This window comes from Macrobrachium nipponense, chromosome 1 (assembly GCF_015104395.2).
Source record: "Macrobrachium nipponense isolate FS-2020 chromosome 1, ASM1510439v2, whole genome shotgun sequence".
NCBI lineage: Eukaryota > Metazoa > Arthropoda > Malacostraca > Decapoda > Palaemonidae > Macrobrachium > Macrobrachium nipponense.
This window is the reverse complement of record NC_087200.1, coordinates 117177313-117192761: the sequence shown is the minus strand read 5'-3', so window position 1 is coordinate 117192761 and position 15449 is coordinate 117177313. Positions and strand designations below refer to the sequence as shown.

General features: G+C 36.5%; 1 protein-coding gene across 1 annotated transcript in view; it reads right to left on the bottom strand.

The window, feature by feature from the left end:
• Positions 1–15449, bottom strand: part of LOC135219574 (polyamine-transporting ATPase 13A3-like) — a 445505-nt gene that overhangs the window by 51034 nt on the left and 379022 nt on the right. The window contains exon 21 of the mRNA XM_064256451.1: positions 11206–11412. Within this exon, the coding sequence (XP_064112521.1) occupies positions 11206–11412 (207 nt within the window). The remainder of the gene's footprint in view (positions 1–11205; positions 11413–15449) is intronic.

The window sequence follows — 15449 nt, the reverse complement described above, 5'->3', positions numbered from 1 at the left end:
ATTGAGACCTTCTTTATTTTCAATCTTGTGCTAATTCTCTGGTACGATTTCGCGCAGCGACACGAACTGAGCCCAGAAAAGGGATTTTGACGTAAGGAAAAATCTATTTCTGGGCGATTGGTTCGTGTCGCCCAGCGAAATCCCACCCTACCCATCCCTGCGCTCAAGATTGCCTGCTAACTTCAGGATGGCCACCAGAGGCGCAGCAGTCGGTAGCGTGTGAGGTGGAGTAGTAGTAGTTGCTGCCCGTTCTGTGGGTCGGCTCCCCTCTTGTGGGGGTTTTGTCGTAGGAGATTTCTATTGGTAAGAGGTTCGTGGTAGTGGTCTCACTCGCCCTAGTGTTCATACCGACGCCCTCTTGGAGGGTGAGCGAGTCAGTTATACTGACCTTTTTCTTTATTTTGTTTATTCTCTGGTATTTGTTAGTTCATTTACCTTAGAAATAATGGATTAAAGGATATTTCGCTGGGCGACACGAACCAATCGCCCAGAAATAGATTTTTCCTTACGTCAAAATCCCTTTTTTCAGTCTGTGCAAGTGTGTATAGTACAAGCTTGCTTAATGTTAAGACAGACAAAATGTGTGATTAAAATAGGACACTGGAAAGTAGGAGCCCAATTTGGAAAGACAGAGCAGGTAGAAAATGAATTAAAGAGATATTAACTGTTTGAGACACAGTGAAAAGCAATGGGAAACAAGAAAATTAAAGGAGATAATGTCACTAATGTGTATATTTATTCAGGAAGAGCAGATGGAATTGGTAGAGGAGTATGCTTGATCTTATTGCCAGATGCAAAAAAAACTGACTGGCTGGAAAGCAGTAAGCTGTGGATTATCGCTGGCAAGATTTAAATCAAAACAGTGCTCTGTGAATATTGAACTATGCGACCTCTCTGAAGAAATACACGATGAATTTTATATGGGATTCCAGAATATTACACATGATTTACCTGAAAGATTTATGAGTTTGTTGCTGGTGACATAAATACAAAAGTTTTGAGGAACAATGAAAGGTCAAGATGATGTAATGGGTAAGGAAGGCCTGGGAAAGACTGCAAATAAAATAGGGTACAGTTTATTAGGTTTTGCACAGCAAAAATTTGGCAACTAAGTACCATTTTCAACCAAAAGTATATCTACAAATACAGTATACTTGACGTCTAAAGATAAAGTACACTGAGGAATATTAAGACCTAAAGAGGAGCAGATACAGACTGTGATTACCATCTTGTCATTGCCACACTAAAGCTGAAATTAAAAGAACCCAACAAAAAGTTGAAATATCTAGATATAGTAACACTTCTTGATAATGAACATAAAGAGGCTTTGGCTTTTGCAACTGAATGTTGAAATAACTTCGCAGTTCTAGAAACCATAACTGAGAATCAGATACGGAAGAAGACTAGTTTGACCTTTAGAATGTATAATATCTGCAGAAAGGAAGTACAGTTACTGTAATGGGATATGGGGTAACAAACTGAAACTCTGGGATACAGTTATTAATGCACAAAAGCAATGGCTATTTGCAAATATATCAGAGAAGAGATGAAGAATATGAAGTACAATATGCAAAGAGCTAAAGTTTAGATAGTGACTAACACAAGTAAATGAATTTTTTTGGCAGGTACTTTGGTTTCAGCTGCTGCTGCAAATTTATTATCGGTTTCATTTTTATGCTTCCTCGACTGATTTTAATATTTAATAAGCTTTTCTCAAGTTGACATATCAGCAAAATAAAAACTTTTAAAACTAAAAGTATTTGGATACTTATCTGCTGTTAAAGCTAACTTATACTCTGCGCCGATAGTAGAGTCGGTATTCCAACAAAAAATCAAATAGCTGCCCAGATGACTGTCTAGCACACCTGTTCTCAACCAGATGTGTTTCACATGTTTTAGCTGTTGTTAGAATTCTCCTTGACAGCCCACTGAGGTGTGGGGAGGCTGGGTGGGGTCTACTTTAACAGTAGGTATGTATTCAAATAATAAATTTTATTATGAAAATTTATATTATTTGTGATGAATCTTACTATTAAAGACAGCTGATTCCCACATTGAGAGGAGGATGGTGGGGGGTGCAGCTAGACAAAATCTGCTCAGCCAATCGAGCTAAAGGTTTTTTGCATGAAACCCAAAAAATCCTTACCCAATTTGGAATCCTTTCTGGGTCTTACTGCCGCCAGAAGTTGGCTTCTATTCAGTGGGCAATGCTCTAATATGTGTGTGCAGCAAAGAGTTTCAATTCATCAAAAATAAAACAGAAGTGGTGCGAGGGGGGGTCCCCTGTGCCTGGGTCTAAAAGTCCTACAAAATGACACACTAAAAATAAATATATATGTATAAAGGTACACTCCTATACAATACTGTGTATCTTTATGCTCCCCAAAAAACTTTATGCACTAATCGTAACAGACTAGGGGCTTTACTGTTTTCAAACAATTCTGCATACTTAAGGTAGCGAGCAGCAAAAACCATACTGCACTTCTACTGCACTGCATTAATCCCATCCTCATGTGACAAATTATGACTAATTACCTTCAACAAGGGTAAGGGTATAGTGCTAGTTCTCATGCACTTACCTAATCACATGTCACAGAGAACCTTGTGTTCTGTAAAGTCATTCTAGGTTTCTGAAAAAATTTTTTTTACTTTGCCTCTTCCAAGTTTATTCTTTGACAAAGATATTCTCTAAGTTTTCTAAAGCCACAGAACAAAAGGTTAACTTTGCCTCATACAGGCTTAACTTTTGACAGACATTTTAGGTTTTCTACAACCATAAAACAACAAGTTAACTTTGCCTCTTCCAAGCTTAGCCTTTGACAAAGAAATCTAGGTTTTCTAAAACCATAAAACAAAAGGTTAACATTGCCTCCTCCAGGCTTAGCCATTGACAAGGATATTCTAGGTTTCTACAATCACAAAACAAAAGGATAACTACCTCTTTCAGGCTTAACCTATCTAAGTAGGTTTTAATTGGCCCAACAGCACAGAGAAGTGTTTCCTCGTCTTCCTCACCAAAGAGGTTAAATTGGAATTCCTACAAGTTCTCTGAAAAACTTAGCCTTAACATAATTCTCAGCTCTGAGGCAAAAAGATAAAACAGCATTCCCTTTACAAGAGCCTTAAGGAGTGCTTGCAGTAAAATTACTCTTTTGACTGCCGATAGAGCTAAATAAAAGGTTTCATAGTAAATCATTCAATGGAACTCTAGAGGCTCAAAAGAACCTAGAGATGAAACTTGGACCTGCATCTAAATTCCAAAGAGAGATTGAGACTGATCTCGACGTGCTCATCATCAGCCAGATCTAATAGCATGACACAATACTGCGAAAGTATGGAATGATAGCCTTGAAAGGAGACAGTGAAAAACTCTTACAATATCTAATAAACCAGAGAAACAAGGTTACAAGTGCTGAAAATTCCTCTAGAACAACACCCTGAAAAATACACCAAACTGATATTTCTGACACAAGTCCACAATTTTTTTTCCTACTTGATTAAGGATGGAACCCATGATACCTTTGAAAATCTCCTTTAGGGAGAAGACAGTTGAGCATCTCCGAGCAGTTAAGTGTGAAATGCAAAAATTAATGAAAATGCATGGAATTCTGTAGTATGAGTCAATTTTCCTAAACAGAAGAATAAGTGAGTCCCCTACTGAGAGAGCTACAAGAATGAAATCATTTGCTCTAAGGCTACTAGGGCTCTACGGGGATCATTGAGCAATTCTTGAACTTGAAATTTGCTCAATACTTCCTTTAAATTGATAGAGGGGGAAAGGCCTTGAGTCTGAATCAAGCCAAACTTACTTAAACACATCCACTGCCCAAACCTAAGGGCTCTCAAAGAGTAGTAATTGACTGGTTGTTCCTATTCATCTACATGCTAATCCTCTAATCCCACAACAACTGTCAAACTTGCAGATGTAATGGCAACCTCATAGGTAGTTTTGTTCTTCTTAATTCTCAATTGCCCAAAAAACTGTCCTTCCTAAGAATGAACTATCAAACCAATATAAAGTTGTTCATTCACACTCAAAGAAGCCATCTTTTCACTATGACTTAGTTTCTGACCAGCAATAAACCTGCTAGGCATTTTCCATGGGCTTTCCACCAACCTCACATCTTGTAAGTTTTACCAAGTGTTGTGTTGACCACTCTATGGTGTAAGAGCGATGACACTTGTCAGAATTCTTTGTTTTGTGTTACATGATAGAGGGAATAACAAAACCTGGATGTAGGTTTAAGGGGGAATTATCAAACATATTTATCATTACATGTTTTCAACTGTTTTATGTCTAAATAAATATATCCTGAAACATTAAAGTTAAATCTAAAATTTTTAGATTGGTTTATTGACAATTTTTTTATCGCTTCTATGGCACTGTGAACCACAAATTATAAAAAAAAAACAAACTTGTACAAAAAGGCTGTATGACTAATTCTGGATAGGGGCAAGTGAGTTATAGACTATTTTGAACTTTTACGTATTAATACTACTAAACATATCTTTAAGCATTGCATATTGCTAAAAAAATGTTTATATTGGTTTATGGACTTTGTTCATGGTGTTAGGGAAAATGGGTTATAATCCTGTTTTTTGAAAACTTACTTTTTTCAAAACTAAATGCCTCAATTTCCAAGAAGAATGAAACAAATTCAATGAAACTTTTAACATGTGGTGTTAAGGAAATTCAATTTTGGGGTAACTTTTTTTTCATATATATATATATATATATTTTTTTTTTACAAATGCCCATGATTTTTTTTTCAACTAAAAAAGACTTTAATAGGATGAATTTCTAAATTTCCCCAAAATTAAATTTTCAGTACTGATTATAGAATATGTGGTAAAAATTTAAGGCAAATCCCTACAATCATAAGGTAGAAATAGTCATTTAATTTATGACAGGGTCTTATGGGGAGCCCATAGGAATAAAATGATCAACTCTTGATTTCAGTGTCCCTTAACTGTACGTACTGTCAATGAGCCTGATTATTCTGACAAATTCTCCGGTGAGGCCATGTTTCCTAACAAAGAAAGCCCTTACTGTTTACGAAACTTCCTTTGGGACTAAAATTATTCAAGAAGCATGTGCCTATTCATATTCTGACAGAAAAGCCTGCAAATTTCAAGTATCATCCCTACTTCACTAAATAAAAATGAGGAAGAGTTAGGGAAGTCAACTGAAAATCATAATGTACAGTGACAGCTAGGTGAAGCAACAGAACCTTGGCCTTTGGAATACTGTACTATTGACAGACTTGGTCAACTTGATCCAGTTGACTCATGAAAAGATTCTTGCTCCTATAAAAATTGACACCATCCACCTAAGGGCAACAAATTCCCTACTTATGGAGGCACTATACATGAGCCAAAACAAAGTGCCTTAAACAGCAATACCTCCTCTGCAAATACACCCTGAAGAAACTTGGCTGACTCATGACATAAACAGGCGGCCCGCGGTTAACTGCGCAATCGCTCAATGGCGAATCGGTTTTACGGTTGTCGTCAAAAATATTCATTAAAAAAATAAGGCATTTTAAGGTATTTTTACGGCACAATTTTCGGTCAACAGCACCGCTAGCGCCGTTATGTCTAACGAGTACATACATTTGTAGAAATACCGTTGAGCCCATAAAGGTTATGCAAATGATATTAAAAAATTATATTGAGAGTTATTACATAGGTATTAAGGTAAAATATATGCCTCTGACGCTGTTCTATGCCGAAAATATAGAGTTAAATGAGTGCAAATTTAGCTATGAATGTGTCGATTTATAAATGTCCATGCTTTTATATTTAAAATGTGTATGAAAATGTATTACGTATTGGTATTTTTATTTCTGCACATAAATATGATACAAAGGCAGCTTTTGAAACTGCCCTTCACGTTATCAAATGTTTTTTCATGTTCGTCCTTGTAAGCTGATGCCTGCCGCTCTTCCGAAAATATTGAGTTAAAAAAAGTACAAATTTAGTGATCGATGTGTCGATTTTATAAATGTTCACGCTTTAATGTTTAAAGTGTGTATGCAAATGTATTATGTACAGTGGTCCCCCCGAATTTGCGGGGGATGCGTACCAGACACCCCCGTGAATAGTTAGAACCCGCGAATGTTTGGAACCCCTATAAAAACGCTAAAAACAGCCTATTTTGTTAGTTAAAACTCAAGAAAACCACTAAAAATGTTCATACTTGGTTTTTTTAAGTTTTATCACAAAAAGTCCATTTTATGATGAAATTGAAAAAAAAAAACCAGGAATTTGTGGATATTTCTCAGGAAAATACCGCGAATGTGCTAATTTTCCGCGAATAATGCGGAAACGTTCCCGAGAGAAATCCGCGAATGTGTGAGTCCGCGAATCCGGAGAACGCGAATACGAGGGGCCCACTGTATAGGGTATTTTTAATTCTGCGCAGAAATATGATACTAAGGCAGCTTTTGAAACTGCCCTTCACGTTATCAAATACGATGTTTTTTCATGTTCATTCTTGTAAGCAGCTGCCTGCCACTATTCTGAAAATATCGAGTTGAAGTGAGTGCAAAGTTAGCGATTGATGTGTCGATTTTATAAATGTTCATGCTCTTATGTTTAAAATATGTATGAAAATATATTACGTATAGGGTATTTTTATTTTTGTACATAAATATGATACAAATTAAGGCAGCTTTCGTAACTACCCTCCATGTTGTCAGAGGATGTTTTATCATGTTCGTTCTTGTCCACCACTATTCCGGAAAATGCATGGTGTTATTTTATTATTTATGCATCTCTTCCATAAATCCTTTAAAAAGTTATACATTACTTCACTGTATCCAATAATATTATATGTATTCTCATATTATTGTATAATAAAAAACTACGGCAAATCTAAGCTAGTATTCCGGAGCGCCCAATGTTTTGGTTTTAAATCAGCTGATGGCAAACCCGAGTTTCTTTCGCCATATTTAATGCAATTTTGAGAGAATTTTCTTTCTTCTAGTTGGCATAAACGAATATCTAGATACGTAACTTGTATGAGACAAGGTTATTTTTCCTTATACGACGTGTTTTTAGGTGGAAATGTTAATTGAATATGTCTCGTTGTGATTGTGAACTTTTTTTTTCATTAACAGATTACGTTGGTGGCATGTTTATTGCGTAAAAAACAATTTTCCTTTATATCATCGTAATACGAACTTTACGTTATTTGTCTTATATCAGCATGAAACCAACAGTAAAATGTGTTCTTTTCAAGCCCAGTAGTTTTGATTAAAATTATTTTATCTCAATTTTACCTACGGTTGTGTTTGATGGCATATGTATAGCCATTAGCAGCTTGAGCAGTTTTCTCAGCTTCAGTTATAAATAGGTTTAAATTTGACAGTATATTTCCCGATTGATCTTTGATCTATAGTGAATAAAGTTATTACATTAAGATATCTAAGTTTTATTCTACATAACATCATTTATAACAACTACGGTAATAGTGTACAACAGTACGATGATTGAAATACAAGCCAAACGGACGTTATCGAATTCAGTTGTACTTAGAAAAAAAAAAAATTGTTTCACGTTCGGTTGTTCATGGCTGTACACGTTTATGCAACGAGTATAACGTTAAAACCATACCTTCATCATTCTCTTTTGCTGTTTTTGAACTTATGTAACCAGAAGATGGGTAACTAGAAGATGGGATAAAGTTAGGCTATTGTAATTTGGTCTCTCATAAAATCAGATTATTGTAAGATGAATTATCGTGACTTGAGCATTACAGCTCCTGTATACTGTATGAAACCTTATTATATCTTTACATACTCTAGACACCCAAAGGATTAAAGCTAGGCTTTTTTCACTTTACAGTATTTATAATACTATAATGTACTGTACAGTAAATTCTAATAATCTATACTGCATAAATATAATTTTACTTATTGTGCCATCAAGGGATTAAGGCGCTGTTTGACTGGTCTAGGTCGCTGTTAACTGGTCTATAATTTCGAAAGAAGGTGTGCGGCGGCCATAGGCTTTAAAATCGCTTAGTGTCGAAAATCACTTAGCGTCGGTGGCCAAGAACGGAACCCCTGCTGCTAACCGTGGGGCGCCTGTACTGGTATGAGAAAAATGTCTCCTGCAAATCCACCAAAACATCTGATTGTTCCTTTGGAAAGTCACTAAAATCATGCAGGAATAACCAAAAGGCATGGGGACACACAAAATTATTAAGTCTCCATGTGTCCAACACTGGGAGCCAATCTCCAGTTGCTTAAGGAGCTTCGAAAAAGTCAAGAGGTAAAATGTCAGTGAATTACCACCTGGTCCATTTCATTATCTCTAATTTATAAACTCCTACTAAAGAATGATAGACTCCTGTTGAGGAAGCCAAAGGAACAGCTATAGAATGCTAAACCAGCAGAGGTTAACCTTAAAGGAATCGTAACTCTCCTACAGTGCCTGCACCACTTGAGATTCTGCTCCTAAGCCTCTCCAGGCAAGCCAGGAGGCCTGCAATTGGCATCTACAATAATTTGAGGGCTCAACTGATCCCCAAAAGGTATAAAATAAGACTTTACCAATGCATTCTCCCATATTGCCTTAACCTATGAAGCAGAAAACTTTACTACAGATAGGAGCATAACTATTCTCACTTCTTCCAAACTCCCACTGACACTAAAAACATTTAAAGCTGGCTTCACAAAATCCCTAAAAGGGTACCACAAACACACTAAGCTAGAGCCTCAACCTCTATACGCTGACATAGAAAAGAAGCAACTATACCGAGCACAAGTTCAATAAAAGTTAAAAACTTCAATGATCTAAACTGAGACTCCATTTCAGCATGTACCAAGCACTTGTCAGGCTTAACTTTCTCTCTTCTCAGGAATGAGAGGAAGAAAATAAAATCTTCGACCGAAGATAGTTGAATCCTTGATCATAAGAAGTGGTGCTTTGCGACTTTAAAAAACCACAAGACATGCCATAGCAGACTTAAAGGGAGCTTTGTGCACCCGAGTATAAGAAAACTTATGAAATACATTCTAATTGAAGGAGACAGCTTGGGTTCTCTTTCTCCAAATACGTACTTAAAGGGCAGTGAAATAGCCTAAGACAACCGAGATGTATTCTCTTTGTGGCCTCTTTCCTCAACTAAATGATGATACAGCAAAGAGCAGCCCTCAAACAAACACCAATCAAACTGAAGGAGATCCCTCCATTCAAATATTTCTACTACTAGAGGGCGACAGCAGGCAACAACAGGCGACAGGAGGCAACAACAGGTGACAGCAGCAGAATACCTGCATGAAATCCATGACCCAATGAAAGGGAGACAGGGAAATGCAGTCTGAAGCTACTCAGCTGAGTCCCAGAAGATAATGAAGCACAAAAGAAAATGGGGAAATGTTGGGAGGCAGGGATGGGTACGGAGTTACAACAACTCTCCTTTCTCATTCAAAATCAAGACAACAGACTTGAGAGCATTACCATATGACACATCCTTAGAAAGCTAAGTAGCTAGAATAATATCTAGCTTGGAAACAACAGAAGATAAGGTAATCATGGTAGAATTGAAAAAAAATGAGCAGGAAATAAAGCGATTGGTGGATGCCCATATTCGCGGGGGATACATACCAGACACCCCGCCATACCCATAATCCATAATGCTTAAAACTCCTCTAAAAATGCTTAGAACTGCCTATTTTGTCAGTTCAAACAAGAAAAACCTTCTAAAAATGCTTATACCTGAATGCTTTAAATACATAGTCTTATCAGAAAAAGTGCATTTAGTCCTAAAATGGATGAAAATCAGTAATCAGTGAATATTTCTTAGTGAAAAATACTGCGAATAGGCGAATTTCTTGCGAATAATGGGTAGATACAATCACTAGAGAAACATACGAATAGGTAGTCCTAGGCTTGGGCTACAGACAAGTTAGGTTACTGACACCTTACCACTTATAGGGGAACACAAAAATGATTACACGGTATGGAGGGGACTAGACCGGTTCGTAACATATTCAGACAAACCTTGCACTGACCAAAATAATGTTAATGTCCTGTTCTAAATTCTCTACATGCTTTCCCTGAACTGAGAGGAGAGTGGGAAGTCTCAGTACTGACCGACTCATTACAAAAGAAAACCCTAGACTGAGTATGGATAGCTACAGATGAAGGATCTAGAGAAGGGAGAGAAATGACAGGTTAATAACCTGACCTAACTAACTGTTTTTACAATCTATCTGCTTTCCTTCTCTTCCTATACATACTAACAAACTTAAGCAGAAAGTTTGAAAATCCCTACTTCCTCACATCTATCCTCAAGATCTCACTTTATACCATTGCAGCTGGCGTAAATGGTGTGCATCTACAAAATCAACATCCTGCTAGAAGTAATCATTCTTACAGAACCTGACTCCAGTGGAGACATCCTAAGAAAAGTAAAAGTACAGTAGGGTGAGAGCAGCAAACAGCCAAGAAATACCAACAAGCACCTTTGCACAATGGGAGCACAAAGAATTCTGACAAGAGCTAAAACATTCCAAACACACCTGGTGGAGAACAGGTGCACTAGACAGTCAACCAGGCAGCTATTCAATCTTTTGTTTGAATGCTGATTCACCTATTAGCACAGAAATACAAGCTACTTCAACAGTAGGTAACATTCATGAAAATAACTTATTTTATAATACATGTACTACTGCCTGAATAGCTTATTTTTTAATACAGTGTACTGTATGAGGCACAATACAGTGGAGATGTGTGCCAGACCACTAATTGCAAATAGTTAGAACCCGCGAATATTTAGAACCCCTATAAATATGCTTAAAACTGGCTATATTATTAATTCAAACCCAAGATAAACCCTCTAAAAATGCTTAAACCTGATTTTTTAAATAGTTTTACCATATCATGAAACTGATGTGAAAATACAGTAACTTGTGGATATCTCTTAGAATGCACAAAATTTCTCATGAATAATGGGCAGATAGGGTCCAAAGAGAAATTTGCGAATACACGAGTAAATGTCGAGAACGCAAATGCAGGGGTCCAATGTAAATGCAGCACCCACAAACTATTGAGTAGGAGGAGGAAACAGATGAGGCAAATGATAGAAATGAACAAATAAATCATCCCATATCCCCTAAACTATAATTAGTAAGCTAACCCTACTAGCTATTTCCAGAAACAACTCAAAAAAGGGAAAAAGCCTGTCTAACTTACCGTGTACAAGATTAGAACAGACACGAACTGAATGATACTGTATAGGGCCATGTATTTGAAGACGGAGAAGTTGGTGGTTAGAGCACATCGTCCCTCACACACAACCCTTGGTACACACTCTATATTGTTAGTACGAGATGTGAAAGGTGCAGCTACACTTGCTTCTGCTTCTGACAATGATATTCCCACATGTGCAGCTTTGAGAGCCTGTGGAAAAAAAACATTAAAATGTTCTGTATATTTTCATTAAAATGCAAAACAAATATGTTCTCTTTAAGTCTCTTTTAAGGGTATTAAAAATTTACATGAGCAAGTGCAATGTCTAGCCATTAAGGATTACCTTTGGTGCCATTTACCACCAATCTCTAATCTGTCACTATAGTACTCAGTTAATGGTTTGATCTTTCAGTAACTAGATGTCTTCACTGCATTTATTCATTTTCTTTTTTTACAATTATAACTGTTTTCTGCAAATTTTCTTTTTACTGATGGCCAAGAGTATACTGTACTTAGCTTTACTGTAACTATGTTTAAAACTTTCTCATTTACATCAAAATGTTCCATCATTCTGTTTCCATTCTGTGTTCAATACTATAAGACATGGAATATTTATTCTTCTATACTGCCTCTTTGTGTGTGTGTGTGTGTGTGCAATTTTTTTATCTGTTACCTTTTACTTATCGCTTATAATGAACATGTGTTACTATCATTACATGTACATGTGGATACAGTTACTACTTATTACTAATTCTCTCTCTCTCTCTCCCTCTCTCTCTGTATGTAATACATACATGCATTATATATATATAATATATATATACACAGTAATACCCTGAACATTCACGAGGTTAGGTTCCAAACCACTCACGCAAGGGGAAGTTTTGCATAAGTTTGGCATGGTCTCCGAAATTGCTAATAAATGCTTCCTTCTAGAGTTTGAACACTAAATATGACCCTAATCATGCTTCCTAAGTATTAGGCTAACCTTTTAAATGAAATTAAAAGTTACTGAAATTTGATTTAAAAGTTAGTTTAATACATTACCCTTACAAAAGGAATAAGTGGTTGGGATAAAAATAGTTACAGTAACTACTATGTACATACGTATTCATTTTCGTACATACACTAACGTTACCCCTAATTCATGGGATGCCATTTTCTGTTTCTGTCAGAGTAAAAATTTTCTTTGCATCACTAGATAAACTTCATAAGACAGTCATAAAACAAAGTCATACAATTAAATAAAATAAAGAAAACATATGTACATGAGTAATGTTTGTAGAGGGTGAAGGTAAAATTAAATCTATTTAAAATCATGAAATAGTGTAAGAGCTAACTAGAGAGAGAGAGAGAGAGAGAGAGAGAGAGAGAGAGAGAGAGAGAGAGAGAGAGAGAGAGAGAGAGAGAGAAATACATATATCATGTGAGGTAAAACTGTGGAGGGGTATCATCTTTAAAAAGTGCGAATGGGGTCACATCTTCTGGCAGTACATTAACTGTATGTGCTGTAATTACATAAAATAGCACATACAGATTGTACCAGCACTTTTCTCCGAGGTTAAGAAAGTAATTTTCATAGAATGACAACTCTGATGTTTTACTAGTTGATCATGGAGTTCTTATATAGTGACTAACACTGAATTACCTACTGCCTTTGTATTATTTTCAAAAATATAAATAGCATACATAAAATCTCTGAACTGATTTTTCACTTTAAAGCATGAAAACTTATACTAATTGTGGTATATTAGTAACTACTTCAGAAATTAAAGTTTCTGCAGTGATATCATCTTTGAAAAGTGCAGTAACTTTGTGAGTGTGTATTACATCGTATAAATGTATGTGCACTAACTGCATTTTTTGCATGTACAAAAATACAAATAATAAATTTTTAATAAATATTCTATACAGAAAAAGTTTGAAATTAAAAAAATTGCATACTAATTTAAACAAACACTTTTGCAAGGTTCTGCAGTGTTTCTGGAGGGTTCGCAAATGTTCGTGGTATTGTGAAGAACTCATGTATGACAATTAGGTAGGTTTGGATGAAAAGTTTGTGCTATTGTGAATTCGAGCAAATTGAATCGTGTAAGTTTGGGGTATTACTGTATGTATATGTATATGTATATATGTATACAGTGGTCCCCCCGTATTCGCGGGGGATGCGTACCAGACCCCCCCGCGAATAGTTAGAATCCGCGAATGTTTGGAACCCCTATAAAAACGCTAAAAACAGCCTATTTTGTTAGTTAAAACTTAAGAAAAACCACTAAAAATTTTCATACTTGGTTTTTATAATAGTTTTATCACAAAGAGTGCATTTTATGATAAAATTGATAACAAAAACCAGGAATTTGTGGATATTTCTCATAGAAAAATACCGCGAATGCGCAAATTTTCCGCGAATAATGCAGGGAAAGGTTCCCGAGAGAAATCCGCGAATGTGTGAGTCCGCGAATCCGGAGAACGCGAATACGGGGGTCCACTGTATATGTATATATAGTATGTATATATATGTGTGTATATATATATATATATATATATATATATATATATATATATATATAATCTATATATACAGTAGTACCTCGAGATACGAAAGGCTCAACTTACGAAAAATCCAAGTTACGAAAGCAAAGACGAAAAATTTTACTGCTCTACATACAAAAAGTTTTCAAGATACGAAAGGTTTCTGAAAGTCCGAGATTTGCCCCATAACAATTTTGAAACTCGCGCCGCACCCTGCCATCTTAGTTATCGTAGACTCGCCACCATCCTCCTGCTCTCCCATTGGTTCCTGATGCTAGCCAAGCCATGAGATCCTTCTCTCTGATTGGACAGCATCCCTCCCATCATGCATCTTCTATAAGTACGTGTTGGCGTGCCTTAGCTCGGCCACTTCGCACCCGAAACGTTACCGTACGCATTCGGCATTCGTTCGCTCCAACGATTTCGTTTAGTAATGTAAATTCGTTAGTGATTTCGTTGCAGTACATATTATCGTGTTGTGCGAAGACTGTATTATTACATATTTGTGTAACTTTACATAAATTAACGTAGTCATGGGTCCCAAGAAAGTTGAAATTCACGGAAAGAAGCGCATGCTGTCTCTGGAGACAAAGATGGAGATCATAAAGAAGTACGAAGCTGGTATGTGATTGAGTGTGATCGCAAAGGAATACGGCCGTAATCCGTCGACAATAGGCACCATCCTTAACCCTTTCCGGTCTTGGGGCTTCTGAGAGAAGCCCACCATCTCTCTCATACTAGGTATCGAGGGCTTCTGACAGAAGCCCACCCCAACACCGTGCATATCTTTGTAATAACTCGATATAGCGTCCCCAAAATTTATCCAATCCATAGTCTGTTTTCTCTACTTGACGTGTATAAATCAAAGAATATCTTTTCCCAACCAATCAATCCACAATGTGGCCCCGAAAATAATGTTCAAAACTACGCCAAAAACTTGGCTTGTTTCTGGCGAGATCACCTCATTTCGCCCGCGAGTTTCCCAGGTGAAAGTCGCCTCTCGCTACTTTCCTCAACTGGCTTCATTTTCCTCACGTGGATTTTGTAAACACTGTCATCAACAGTCGCCCGGACATCCATTAAAAATTTTTGACTAAGAAGTAATTAGTGCTCTTCCCTCAGATCCGATATATAATTTTTCTGTCTCTGACGAACAATATTTTCACTGCAGTACATATTTCTAAAAATTATAAAAATAAAAAATCAGTCGGCATACGATATGTAGCTGCGTTCAATCTCGTGATGAAATCGAAACATTTCCTCTCCGTACATCAGATTGATGCCGGTTAGTAAATTACCAATAAATCATTTGTAATTTTCCAGAAATAAATCCTCTATCAAAAGTTCTTCTAATATATATATCTATATATATATATATATATCTATCTAATAAAATATAATATATAGTATTATAATATATATATATATAGAGTAATGTTATTCAATGTAAAACGAAAATGCAGAAAACTGCAAGTTTACTGAGAGAACCATAAAATATAAATGGTCCAGGTATATTTACAACCAGTGTGCGAACCTCTCGCCTTGCATATACCCATCCTGTCTACCCCGCTGACTCGGCCAAGCTTTCGTAAGTAAATATGGGAGACAGAGAGAGGTATAGATGTACGTACATCTTTACAGTTTATGCACGCAAACATATAAACATGGGCGCGCGTACACCCGCACACACATATTTAAATGAGTGTGTGTATGTA